At 34.2% G+C, this 14,217-nt stretch overlaps 1 protein-coding gene across 1 annotated transcript; it reads left to right on the top strand.

The window, feature by feature from the left end:
* The first annotated feature begins 465 nt into the window (after positions 1 to 465).
* On the top strand, positions 466 to 11,607 carry LOC147393301 (DNA-directed RNA polymerases II and IV subunit 5A-like). The gene is made up of 4 exons (XM_086455910.1): positions 466 to 777; positions 1,213 to 1,392; positions 3,428 to 3,541; positions 11,298 to 11,607. The coding sequence occupies exons 1-4, from the start codon at positions 580 to 582 to the stop codon at positions 11,421 to 11,423; spliced, it is 618 nt and encodes a 205-aa protein (XP_086312036.1). The 5' UTR covers positions 466 to 579; the 3' UTR covers positions 11,424 to 11,607.
* Positions 11,608 to 14,217: the final 2,610 nt, after the last annotated feature.

Raw genomic sequence — 14,217 nt, 5'->3', positions numbered from 1 at the left:
TTGGATTTTTAATTTGAATTATTTGACAAGACTTGAATAGTAAGATTAAATTTAATTAGATTATTTTGGTATATTCATTTTCCCTAGATTATCTTAAACTGTAAGTTTTTCTTAGTTTTAATTATTTTTGATAAAATTTAATTTTTCTTTAAAATCATATATTTTTTTCTTATTTTTTTAAATATTAATCTCTCATTCCTCAGTGGAAGGATCTTATTTGTCAATCTAAATAAGTTTTTAATTATATATTTTTTATTGTTCTTTCAAAGACATCTTTGCGATGATAGACTCCGACTTAGTCAATTGGAATTTTGTATATTTTAATTAGAGTAATTCATTTTTTTAGAATTTATACAAATATTATCTAAATAATTGTAGACCGAGTTAAATGATTTATTTCGTCCGAGACGAGACAACCTGGTCTCGTCCAAACCACGCGCGAGACGGAGAAAGTTACAAAATTTAGAACTCTTGTAGGCTAGGGTTTTAGAAACCTATAACAGCAAGTAATTGCAGAGAGAGAAGAGAGAGAAAGAGAAAGAGAGAGAGAGAGAGAGAGAGAGAGAGAGAGAGAGAGAGATGTCTTCAGACGAAGAAATCACGAGATTATTCAGAATCAGACGAACAGTGATGCAAATGTTGAAGGATCGAGGATATCTAATTGGAGATTTCGAGGTCAACATGACGAGAGCAGATTTCCTCTCTAAATTTGGCGACAACCTCAAAAGAGAGGATCTTGTCATCAACAGGACCAAACGCGGCGATGACTCTGATCAGGTACTCAAATTCTTTCCTTCCTTCATTCATAGAATTTTAGGGTTCAAATAACTCAAATTGAAACATTGGTGTTAGATGCTAGAATCGAAGATATTCGATACTCAGATTTCTCTTTCAAACCAAACCCCCTTATTTTTTGATATCTATGGTGATTTCTGGAATCTCAATAGATATTTAGGGTTCAAAGATACTTAAACATTGGTGTTTGATGCTAGAATCAATCTTCAGAATTCTCTATCTATAGTGATTTCTGGAAACTCCTTTATTATACTTAAATAAATTGAAGGATGATTGGAATCAATTATTTGCAGAATGTCAATTGAATCTAGTTTCTTATTATTTAGATTGAAGGATGATTCAAACCATGTAATTTGTGGAACTTCTGTTCGATTATGTTTGATCACTTATTGTTTTATGTATTTTGTTATGAACCAGATATATGTTTTCTTTCCAGAGGAACAAAAGGTCGGTGTGAAGACGATGAAGACTTATACCAATCGTATGAAATCAGAGAATGTGTTCAGAGCGATATTGGTCGTTCAACAGAACCTAACCCCCTTTGCCAGGACTTGCATTAGTGAAATCTCTTCAAAGTTTCATTTGGAGGTTTTTCAGGTGATTGATTGGTGCTTCTTTTTCATGTAATCATTTTTTTAATAAATAATTAAAGAACATTATTAAAGGCGGTCGAGGGGACCAAATGAAAATATATGGAAGGAAAGAAACATAAAACAAAAGAAAAATGCAACCCAACCTGGCTACAATAGAGACATTGAACAAACACAAGCCCGTCTCCCCAATAAGTCCTTAAAAAAGTACACCTTTGAACTCATTGAAAAGCTTATTCCTCCCGAAGAATAACAAACCCAAAATAAAAATGACAATGAAATCATAAATTTACATTGTCATCCTTTGTGTATGGTTTAGTTAAGCAACTTTTCTATTCATTATAGGAGTTCAGTTAAACAACTTTTTACCAAAGAATTTTAAATTTGAAATTCAATCTTGTTTAGTTAAGCAATTTGGATTATTCTTTAATATGGGGAGATTAGGTATTAGTTGGGTAGGTTTTACCTATATTCTAGGTACATTGTAGTGGTAGAACTGATGCCAGTATTGAGGTTAATGCCTGCTATTAGATGGTTTCCTCAAAGAAGACCTCATAGGCAAAACATATACTCAAACCCTCTGATTGCATTTGTTTTGACATATAGGCCCTGCTTGGTATACTGCATATCATTTGCAAATGCAAATAATTTTCTGAAATCAATTTTACTGGTGCTTGGTTACACAATGCAAATGATTTGCATTGCAAACAATTTGCATGGATCACCTAAATTCTTAAGAAGTTTCAGCAGATGATTTGTGGCATAAAAAGTACTGCAAATCATTTGCAAATTCATAATGAAATTTTTTATTGCAAAGATTAACCAATCACAAACAAAGAAGATTTGCAAGAGATTCCCAATGGTTACCAAGCAATAATAAATCATACATTGCAGACCATTTGCAAATGCAAATGATTTGTTGTGTACCAAGAAGGGCCATTGAGGAAAAAAATCATACAAGAGTAGGGTTGTCTGATGAATGCGATTTTTTCTTGGGAAATCTCTTAGTTGGGATCCATTTGATGAATGATCTGGTCTCTTTGCATGCATGTTAGTCATATTGTCATGTTGTTGGTATTATGTTTTCTTTCTGGGTTACCCATGCGTGTAACTTCTATCCCCTATTTGATGTTGCCTTATTGCTAAATGTGTAAAAAGATGGTAATAACCAAGCTAGTTTTCCTGTACTGTTTTATGCATGGTGGGTACATGCATGGCCACAAGTACAGGTTCAAAACGGAAAGGGAAAATTTTGGAAAAATGTGATATACCCTGAACCCTAAAACTTATGAAAAATATAATTATATATACTTCATCAGACATGTATTTTTTCTTAGTTTTCAACATATTTTTGAGGAAAAAAATGCATTATTGAATATTTGTGTATGATACTATGTTTCTATAGATAAACATACAGGTTATGATACTAAAAAAGTCTGACCATCAACATATCTTTTTACAATGGAAAAAATTAACAACCATAACATAAAGACATTATCATCGAATCCCACGCTAAAATACATTCATGAATCACCAAATCACAAACAATCGTAAGGGCACCAAAAAAAAAATTTCAATAGCTAGGAATGACCTATTAGAAAACAAAAAACACACAAAAAAAGAAAGAAAGAAAAACATACAAAAATGCATTTATTTGCATGTTTTATTCGCTAAATGAATGAACCACATTTTAAATGCATCTTTTTAATAAAAAACAACAGCGTGGTTTTTGTGACTCTGGAATATATGGCACCTGTATCATTTTGTTGCTGATGGATTGTACATATCATGTACAAGATCGGTAGCTTTCTTTCACTTCTTTCATTGGTTACTACATAGATATGGTATGTTTAGTGACTTTGTGAACTCTCCTCAGTTTCTATTATTGTTCTTGTATTTCTTCATTGATTAGTGATAAACTATGAATTTGTCTTAAGGATTTCTTGCAACGAACAGTTGCTGCTTACACCTTATGTTTTTAACTTTAAAAAAGCGGATGAAAGAGAACATATTACATATGTATTCTAATAAGTTTGATACAGGAGGCGGAGCTGCTGGTCAACATCAAAGAGCACGTTCTAGTTCCTGAACATCAGGTGCTTACCACCGAAGAAAAGAAGACTTTGTTGGAGCGGTATACTCTGAAAGAAACACAGGTTAGTGCCAAGCAAGCATAATGGTATTGTTTCATTTCACATGGTTCATTTTGTTTGTTTCATTTTTGAATCAATATGGATATCTATTAACTATAAACAACATTCCATTGATGTTACCATCCAGTCGACTGGATCAATTATAAGCTTGTTTTTTAGTGAGAAGAATGATGGTTAAATATCATGATGCTTATTAGCTTGGTAAGTGGTGATTGTAAATATCTCTTGTAGTCAACTCAAAAAGTTATGCTGGACAATAAGACCAGTTTTTTTCCTCTTTATCCCTTAGGTTTAGGTTTATGCTTTTTAGATAGGCTAAACTACTGAAAAGAGATCTTGAATAAGTTCTGTTCAAAAGTATGGACAGTGGGATTTAGGTTGGGCAGAATTGATTTTAGGGCTATAATAAAAGGGAAAAATGAATTGAGATTTGGGATTGATTTAAACAACTGAAGGTTGTATTTTTGGGTTTAAGGTTCAGAATCGGGTCCTCAGATATGAAATTAATTGACATAAAATAACAATAAAAATAAAGAAACAAAGTGACTTAAATAAAGAAGGAAATGAGGCTTAATTATTGGGTTTAAGTTTTGGAATTGGTTCCTCAGATATAAAATTAGTAACTTACACCATAAAAAAAATAAAGGGAGAAAAGTAGCCCTAGAAATGAACTACACCTCAAACAACCACTTCCACAGCAGCCAAATCCTTTGATGCCTTGATACTTCAATATATCAAACAGACATATTTCTACATGATGTACATGGATAACTCATACATTGCAATCCTATCATTTCCTATTGTACTATTAAGGTTTTTTTTTTTAATTTTTATTTTTTAAACTCTTAGTGATTTGCATATTTAATAAGAATGCATACGGTATTATATAAAATTCTTGCTACAATACACTTTGCAATATTAGAAGGTCTATTACTTTTGACAGGATGTAAATACAAAAGGCTTGACACTTCTAAATTTTTTTTTAAAAGGCTTGATACTTTGCCTAGAAAAACTATAATGTAAAGCATGTATCTAGATATTAATAGCATACTCATATCCATATCCATGTCCTAGGTTTTAAGAAATGAGGAGTCACATTACAACTTTAAAGCATATTAACTCTCTTAGAGTTGAAAATGTATAGACAATGATATATGGTTGGCAACAATCTTATGTATACTTCAGCACTGCTGATCGGGCTCAGTCCCATTCTTCTTCTTGGGTCCTTTGCTGGGTGCACCTTATAGAAGCACAAATATCTAGGATCCAATAATTGAAGGGTTAGGGAGAAGACTGGGCTTTTGGAAAGTCAACTACCTTTAAAAAATGAGGTAAACTGACGTTGATAAGAAGTAGGGACAATGACTGCAAAGACCTATTTTTTGGAAATATGTACCAAAAGGCCTCTTCTAAAAACATATGGACTCTTTAGTACTCAATTTACCAAATATTAGTCTAAAAAGGATTTTTGAAGCGAGAATGCCGTAATTACCCTTTTAACGATTTTTGAGGTTTAAAGAAACGTGTTTATCTGAGAATATTTGAGGTACTCCTATGTTTTAAAATTAATGACATGCCCTTTGACTATGGTAAATATATAAATAATTTTAAATAATTAAAACATAATTTTAAACTCTACTTGAATGTTCATTGAATTGATTCAACTAAAAACTTAGCAAGTCGGCTCAAAAAAGATTATATTGAATTTTAAGAAATAAAAATATTTATTTTTTTATTTTTCACAGAAATATTAATAACCAAATAAATTGGTCAAGTTTTTTTAATTTGACTCTGTATATTTTTAGATCAGACCACATTGTAAAGTTGTTAAAAGGGTATTTCAGGTATTTTTCTTAAAAAAAGTCTTTAAAAGATCCTTAATAGATTAATATTTTATTAAGTGGGACTTAAATGGTCCGTGCTTTTTACTAGGGGCCATTCTGTACATATTCTCAAAAAGGAGTCCTTCAAAGTCGTTGTCCCTAAAAAGTACCCTAGCAAGCATCCCAACGTATTTCCTATTCCTATTCTAAATCCCCCAGGGTGTTGAAGTAAGGTTAAAAAGGTTAATTAGAGACTTCCTTTAGAATGATAGAGAAGGGAATTAGAAGTTCCATCTTATAACATAGAAACTATTTGCTTTGTGAAGAAAAATAGGGCTTAGATGTCAAGGGTTTTAAGTGAATGAATCATGCCCTCCTATGCAAATGGCTTGGAGGTTGGGGGTGGATCAAAGAAGCTTGTGGAGGAGGGTCATCAATGAAAAGTACATCGAGGTCCTTTTGTTGGGAGAATGGTAAGGTGAGGTCTTCCCAAGGTTGTAGTGTTTGGAAAGGTGTTACCAAGAATTTGACAGAATTCCTCAAGAAAATAACATTCAGGTTAGGTAGAGGAAGCAATGCCAGGTTTTTGGAGGATCAATGGTGTGGAGACTCATCTTTGTCTTAACAATTCCCAAATCTTTATTCCATTTCTTCTAAAATGACCAATTGGTTGAGGCCTTCATGGATTGTATTGGAAGTGAGTTGTCATGGGACTTAGGGTTTAAGATGGATTTTAGTGTTTGGGAGATTTAGGATATATCATATCTTATAGTCAAATCTCCCTCGCTCCTATTATATTGTCAAAAGAAGATTGTAGGGATTGGACATATTCCAAGGATACATGTTTCACAGTCAAGTCATTTCATAATTTCTTTAGCTATAGATAAAGTTCTAACCAATGATCATCAAATTAGGAGGTGGTTGTCAATGCCAAACTTTTTGTTTCGTGTGTCGGGCCAATAATGAATCAGTGAATCATCATCTCATTCATTGTTCTTTCTTCTGAGAGTTTCGGTTTCATTTCTTATCATTGTTCTGGACCCATTGGGTCTTCCCCAAGTCTATCCTACAGTTTTTCTAGTGTTGGTAAATAAAGGCATTCATGCATAAAGAGAGGATTTTGTGGTCACCACTCCCATTTGCGGTATGTTGGGGATCTAGAAAGAAAGGGACAAAAGAATCTTTGAAAGAAAAGAGAGCGTGATACAAGAATTGATTATTAACATCTTAAATTATCTATTTCTTTTAAGCTTTTTGATGAGTTTAGGGGGTCTTTTTCTAGGCTTTTCTTCTTAGACAGGATCTTATGTGTTTAGATTTGGGCTAGACCGAGATCTTTTACTTGTACTTAGATACGTGTTCTCAACCTTCTGCTTTTTCTCCTAATAAATCAAATAACTGAATAAAAAAATCTGTTGTACTTGAAACAGAAATTAGCAACTCTCCTAAAGTCTGGGACTTTTGAGTAGGAGTGTCAAATAATGAGCTTGGTAAACTGTGATAGAGGTTCCAAAAGTGAATTGTCATCGCAACTGTCCAAGATGCACTTCTTGAGCTTCTTTGGTGGATTGTTGATCCAAAGGCCAAAGGATACCATCTCAAATAATTTCCATATAGTTGACACTCAGAACCAAGCTACTACTTTTAAGACAAGAGCACAAATCCAGATATGGGCTTCAACTTTTCAAATTGAAGATCTTTCTACATTAAAGTTTGAAATGTCAATATGAGATCACAAAATGTCAATATTAGATGAATCTAGCAAGAGGGGTGGATACTAAGATCTCAATCCTTGATGACAGTACACTGCCTAGTATGAAAATCATTAGCCAGCTTATTCATGTTGCAATGTTGAGCAACATGGTCACTTTAACTGGAAATGTTCTTTTCCATGCAACATCTCGTAGGAAAGGGGTTTCCTTTAATCAGGTGCAGGAGTGAGGAATTTAATTTCTTAAAATGGAGGATTCATGATGCAATTAGGTGCATGAAAGTGAAAGAGAGCGTAAATTACTAAAAGGGGGTAAAATATTTTAATATTTACAAAAAAAAAAAAAAAAATCTATTCAAATTAAGTCGCTGGACAGTCCAACATTTTAGTAACTTGCTGGACTGTCCAACGTTTTAAATGGAGGCTAAATTGGTAGGGTGTTAAAAGTAAGATTAAAACGCTGGACAGTCCAGCGTTTTAATCATTTGGAGGGCAGTTTTGGTAAAACAATATTTTAACACATTAAAAAGTTTGACAGTTCAACAAGTTACTTAAACGTTGGACTGTCCAGTACGTATCTAAAAGCATACAACAAATTCGTATTTCCCTAACAACTGAAAAGAAAAATTGTACAACATACTTATACCAGAGCTACTTGTTGGAAAGTAAAAAATCAGAGAAACATGTACAAGATAAATATTGCACAGATAATGGCCTAGGGGTTCTCTTGGAATTCATGGCTGTGGTACTTTGTTTTTTTAATGAGAATTTTTTTTTTGAAGAAGAAGAAGAAAGAGGAGAATGATAGAAAGAAGGTCAAGAATACCTACCTCAAAAGAAAGGACTGACAAGAACAAAAGGACTAAAGCTAAGGAGTAAGGACTACTACCAACACTATTGTAGCAAATCAATGCCCATTTGAACAATCACTCCTCAAAAATTGAAACCCTTAAATTCAAGTTACTGCTTACACTAAAAGAAAATAAGTCCTAAAAAGGAAATATACCTTAGGGACATTGAAGAATTTGCTTTCGTGGGATTATGGGTTTGGAAATGCCTTTAATGATTGGGAGTTGGAGGAATCGGGAAGATCGTCAGATTATATGGCAGGGCTTTGGTGTCCCTGGATCTAGAAGATGGCAGGATATGGGAAGGGTCTAAGGATGGTTTATTCTCAGTCCGTTCCTTCTATCGCGCTGTGAGGGATGGTTATATTGTTTTTGGAGGCAGGTATATGGGGGCCGAAAGTTCTGTCTAAGCTCTCTTTGTTCATTTGAACCACAGCATTGGGGAAGACTTTAACATTGGATCAACTTATCTGTAGGGGCTTCCGTATGCCAAACTTTTTCTTATTTGGAGAGAAGGATAATCGGGGATATGCAGGATGGGAGGGAGAATGCATAGTTTTACAATAGGTTAGTGGAGGAAAGGGTATAAGTTTAGGTTTTTGTGCCTGGAATTGGAAATCCAGCAAGGATTATTGGGCTTGCTGGGTTTCTGATTAGATTCTGATGTCGAAACCAGAATGTAAAAGGTGAAGAAGAAAAATAGAGGAGAAGAAGATGAAGAGAAAAGGATATGGACACCATCATTAGGGTTTTCAAGGTTTGATTGGATGAAGAAAACCAGAAAATGGAAACAGAAATAGAAGATATAGGAGAGAAGAAGAAAATTAAGATAAAGGAGAATAACTTGCAAGGAATCACTACTAGGCAATAATGGCCACCACACTTGTTTTGGCTCCACACCAATCATAGGAATTTCTGAAAAATCTCTTTTTTCAATCTTTCCATTCATTCATGAAAAGAAAAAAGCTACAAATAGATAGAGTTTCTCTTCCAATGAAGACCCCTACCATAACCTACTAACTCCAAAATAAAAACTAACTAATGAATCCAAAAAAATAGAAACTCTAAATATTTATAAAAAAATCCATGTGGAATTCTCTACGAAGGACTAACATGAAAATAACTAAATTAAAACACTCCCTACTTAAAACGTGGGCCATCTAACTAACGGTTTCAAACCAAAAAAATAAACATAGGCCCCCCACCCCACCGCCCCCTCCACAAAAAAATCTAATAATAATTAAAATTTTAAATTATTAGTCTCATAATAAAATTTGGACTCCTAACAAATCTGGGCCATGGGCTGGTTTCCCCATCAATCAGAAAACCAAATCCTTATTCAATGCCCGGTTGCTTGTGAAATGTGGTCTTATTTCTTGTAGTTGTTTGGTATGTTGCCTTGTTTCCTGAAGTCGGTGATCTCATTATTTGGGTCTTGGCTGTTTTCGGGGGACTGCATTCACTGTGTCAAAGAGGATTTTGTGGCCAGTATCTCCCTTTGCATTTGTTGGGAGCAGGGGAAAGAGAGGAATCGTTGGGTTTTTTAGGGCAAGGAACTCTTGCTTCAAGATATCATTGTATTGATAATGGACATTTATTTTTGGTATTAAGTGTTCAAAGAGTTTAGTTTGGTATTTTTTACTATTTTAGGGTAGATGGGATTTTCCATTTGGTATGTAGAATTGCCCGTGTAATGCTACGTGCTTGGCCCTTGTCGTTGTTTGTTGTTGGTCATCTCGACCACTTCTAATATAATCTCTGCATTTACTTGTATAAATGAATAAAAAAAGAAACTAGAAAACCTGACCTTGAAAAACCTTCCCATTACTCCAAAGAATTATTTTCTTGCCACCAAAAGGAGGGTATAGCCAACCTTGGAATAGGAAGACCACCTAGGGAAAGACAGATTTGAAAAAGAGGTAAGAAGTGACAAAAGATGGACCTAGCACAATCACAATGAACGAGAATTTGGTCGACAAATTACCTATTACACTTACAATACTGAGGAAATTAACAGATGTGACACCTTGTGGTTACATTATTGAGGGTCAAGATCCTACACAAGGCCCCAGACTAGATGAAGAAGGAAATTTTTGTAGGAAGATTTTTGCCTCAGAGGGTTGAAGCTGGAAACATAAGATCAGAATAATGATTTAGAAACCTATAAAAGGAGTTTAACAAAAATATGCTATTCTGAAGGTGCCACTTAGCTAAGTGGTAAAGGCTTGAGGAGAGTTGATCCCACGACCTAGGTTCAAATCCTGTTGAACCCATCTTCACCTCCATCCACCAATAATCTCTCAAAAAAAAAATTGCTATAGCGACTTTTGAACTGAACTCTACAGTCAGCAACAGAGAGAGTAATTGATGATAGGCGAGGAATTAGATTAGCATTAGGCTCAATCTACCAATTGTTGTGGTCCTTTCTAAAGATGAGATCCCACAAACACCATCACATTCCCTGTACAAGAAGCACTTTGATGATCACACTGGGTAGAGCTCTGGAAACTATATACATAAGGGGGACAATCTCCACACCAACAATCTTCCAAAGATGAATTTGTCGCCCTTCCCAGCTCTGAAAGCTACGATCCATACTTTGCTTGAATAATTTTTTTCCACAATTCATCTTGGTCCTCCCCAATCCTCCACAACTATTTTCCCAGGTAGTAGTACTTGGTTAGAACTTAGACCAAAAGGTAAAACTATACATGAGTTAGGGTCAGACCATTGGCGTAGGATCCCTGCATTGTTGTTCCGTGACTTTGTAGAGGTAATGTTTGCACATGGGGCTTGGTTGTGTCTTATATTACTACTGCAACCTTCTTGTGTGGTTTAACTATCTTTTGATCTCAATTGAATTTGAGAAATTCTATAGACACCCCTTTTACTTATTACACTCCAATTACTTAAATTATTTATCACTTCCCAACTAAAAATTAACTAACACCATTTAAAATAAGAATTAACATTTCCACATCAAAATTTGCTCCATAATACTTGTGCAAGATAAAAAAGCCATGAATTGCCACTATCGACAATAACCCTTCAAAAAGAGCAAGTTGACGTCAATGATGATTGTCTACTTAGACCTTTTGATATTGAACTCGTTCTCTCTCCATCAAAAAGAAGAAAACATCCAGACATATTGTTCTTTCCTAAAGTGTGAGAATGATTTTCTCACCTTACTAATTTCTTCATTTTTAAAAAATTTAGTTGGGGTCTAATAAATAAAAGTTAGTGGGCCTAGGTAGGACAACGATTCCTTGGATATATATTTAAATTTGCTTATGCTGTCAGTTAGCTTCAAGGTCTTCAATATTATTAAAGCCTGATGTTTTTTTTTCTGCTCTTGTGATTTGATGGGTGGATTTCAGCTTCCACGTATTCAGATTACCGATCCAATTGCTAGATATTATGGGCTAAAGCGTGGGCAAGTCGTGAAGATCATCCGGCCGAGCGAGACAGCAGGCAGATATGTCACCTACCGCTATGTTGTCTAGTTAACTTTAGAGTCCATTATTGTACAATTAGTGTATGGAGATTGCATGACAGTTTTTTGAAAACCACAAATGACACTCTAGCATAGATGGATTTTCCTCAATTGTCTATTTGGAGTAAAGAAATTTATTGTGTTGGTTTGAAGTATCATCCTAATTGTTGCCAAATCCTGCACGTTTTCTTGGATGAGTAGAACATTATTGCAATTGAGGGTTATGCCTGTTAAGGATCCCTTGGATGAGGTTTTTTTATTTATTGTAGCCAACCTCAAATCTTTAGGATAATGCTTTGGTGATGTTGGTGGTGGAGAGCTTGGATGTTTTTCATTTTTTCACAGGGCGGACCTGTAAGGGACAAACTTTGATGTCTTTAGGTTTTTCTATTCTTTTAATCACGATTCAGGATGGTGTCAGTGCCCTATTCTTATTCTATGTGTCTATGCGTCGTGTTTTGGTGGGAGTTTAAGAAACTTTGAACTCCTAACCAAGTCGCATTTCTATACGGCATGCATCCCAATGTTTTATTTCCAATAAAAACGTGACAGAGACTGTATATTGTTATTGGAATGGGACACCAATTTTTTTTTTTTTTTTTCAAATCGTTCCTCAGTTCATACATTTGAAGAGAAAAAAAAAATGAAAATGATATTTATATTGGTTGGAGATTTCAATCATTTACACACAAAATAAAAATAAAAACACTTTTATCACTTTTAAGTGAAAAGAAGATAACTGTTGCTGTTTTATAACTTTAAAATGGAGGGCAAAGAAAAGTTTCAATTGCTAATAAGAACATGGTCATTAAACTACCCAACATAGAAAGGAGAAGTAACACGATGGTCATTTATGAGGCCAAACGTACTGTGTCAGCCATGTTTTTGAATTATTTAACTAGTCATATATCAATTTTAACATTTATTTATGGAAAATGCTAAAGTGACTTATTACACCACTACGTAGGACACTATACTGATGTCGAGCAGTGCATAGAATCATAAACATGGGTGCAAAACATCTATGGTCTCCATGTCAGCACGGTATAGGTGTGCTGGAGTCACATTAAGATTATCCTCAATTCACACTTTGCTGATGTGGAGGTGCGCACAGAACCATAGATGCTTCACTTGTATCTTGATGACAAACATCTATGGTTTCGTAAACCTTCCCATCAACAAAGTGTGAATTGAGGCCACTTCCACATTATTCTTATTTTAAATGGGTATATGTTGTACCGTCGCATGTGTGCACAAATCAGCTCATGATTTAAAATCGCAATTCTACGTCTTTTCTTGTTCATGGAATAGAACAAGACAACCATTTAAGTCGATTTTCAATTATTTCACAATATATGGGTCATGGGTCATAATTTGGTTAATCCTTCTTTGACAATTGTAATTGCCAATCATCATTCTCCATGGATTAGAGGATACAAAATAGGCTGATTTTTTGTAAGGATGATCTATACCTGTTTTTTGTGAGGATGATCTCTATCGGTTATAGATCATCCTCACCAAATATCAGCCCATTCTAGGACTTCTAATCCCCATCAAAAGTGATTTACAAGTTTACGGTAAAAATTAACAGTCCATAATTCTTCAACTTGTATATCACTTTTGATGGGACTCACAAAAAATCAAGCTATTTTACATCCTCTAATTTATGTAGAATGATGGTTGTCAATTATAATTGTCAAATAAGGATTGTCATTGGATCCCAACCTTATATATATATATATATATATATTAGTTTTTGGCCATGTTAACATAAAATACAATGGTTGAGATTTATCCTCGAGATTTGTTTTATCTAGATTCATGTTAATCTCGACTGTCGGATTTCATGTTTACATAGTTAAAATCATGTATTTTGTCATGAATTACTAGGGTGCGACCTTGTGGGGAATGCCAACGCCCATGTCCTTGTGGGGATGTTAGTATTCTCCACCACATTTACTTTCAATAATATATACGGGTCATGATTCCTTGATTCATGAAGAATGATTCATGAAAAAAATAATGATCCAAACCATTTAAACACCAAACCCAATGGTTGACATTTATTCTTGGGATAATTATCTTCAAGATATTTGTTATCAAGATACGCATTAATCTCAACTATTAGATATTGCATCTAAATAGCTGGGATCATGTGTTTTCTCATGAGTCAATAGATCCCAAACCAATATATACTTTCTCATTTTGTCTTTTAGTGAAGAAAGCGAGAGACTCAAGAGTATGTAGGTCTTTGTACAATAACATTATTATAAATATAAAAAAATCTTATAGACATATTTATAGGAGTCGTGATGTTTGACACCCCCATGTGGCATACTCTTCTATACACCTCAAACATGGAATGTGCTAGAACCATAGATTTTCCTCAGGATACACAATTGCACATCCCCATAAATATGTGTAGTTGCATATCCCAATAAAAAAGTCTATGGTTCTAGCACATACCACGTTAGTGGTGTATGTCACGTGGGGGTCTCAGATTATCATTATTCTTATAGAAGAATTGTTGGCATTGATTGTCAAAGCATTTACTACAAACAAGACATTTGAATCCAAAGACTAAAATGACCTTAACATTTACTATGTGAAAAATAAACATTTATTAGGTAAACAAATATTTATTATGAAAAAGACAAAATATACCATTATCTTTTTCATTAAAAAACAAAATGAGCAGGAGTATTATTAAAAAGAAGATGTGGTTGAAAATGTTAAAGTCCCATGATGTCTTAGACATTAGCATTCGCTTTCCAATGGTTATCTTCCCCTATAAGTTGGGGTTG

This window comes from Akebia trifoliata, chromosome 10, assembly GCF_017979445.1.
Source record: "Akebia trifoliata isolate Shusen 1 chromosome 10, ASM1797944v1, whole genome shotgun sequence".
Taxonomy (NCBI): Eukaryota; Viridiplantae; Streptophyta; class Magnoliopsida; order Ranunculales; family Lardizabalaceae; genus Akebia; species Akebia trifoliata.
The sequence above is the reverse complement of the archived record's forward strand: the minus strand, read 5'-3'. Positions and strand labels throughout refer to the sequence as shown.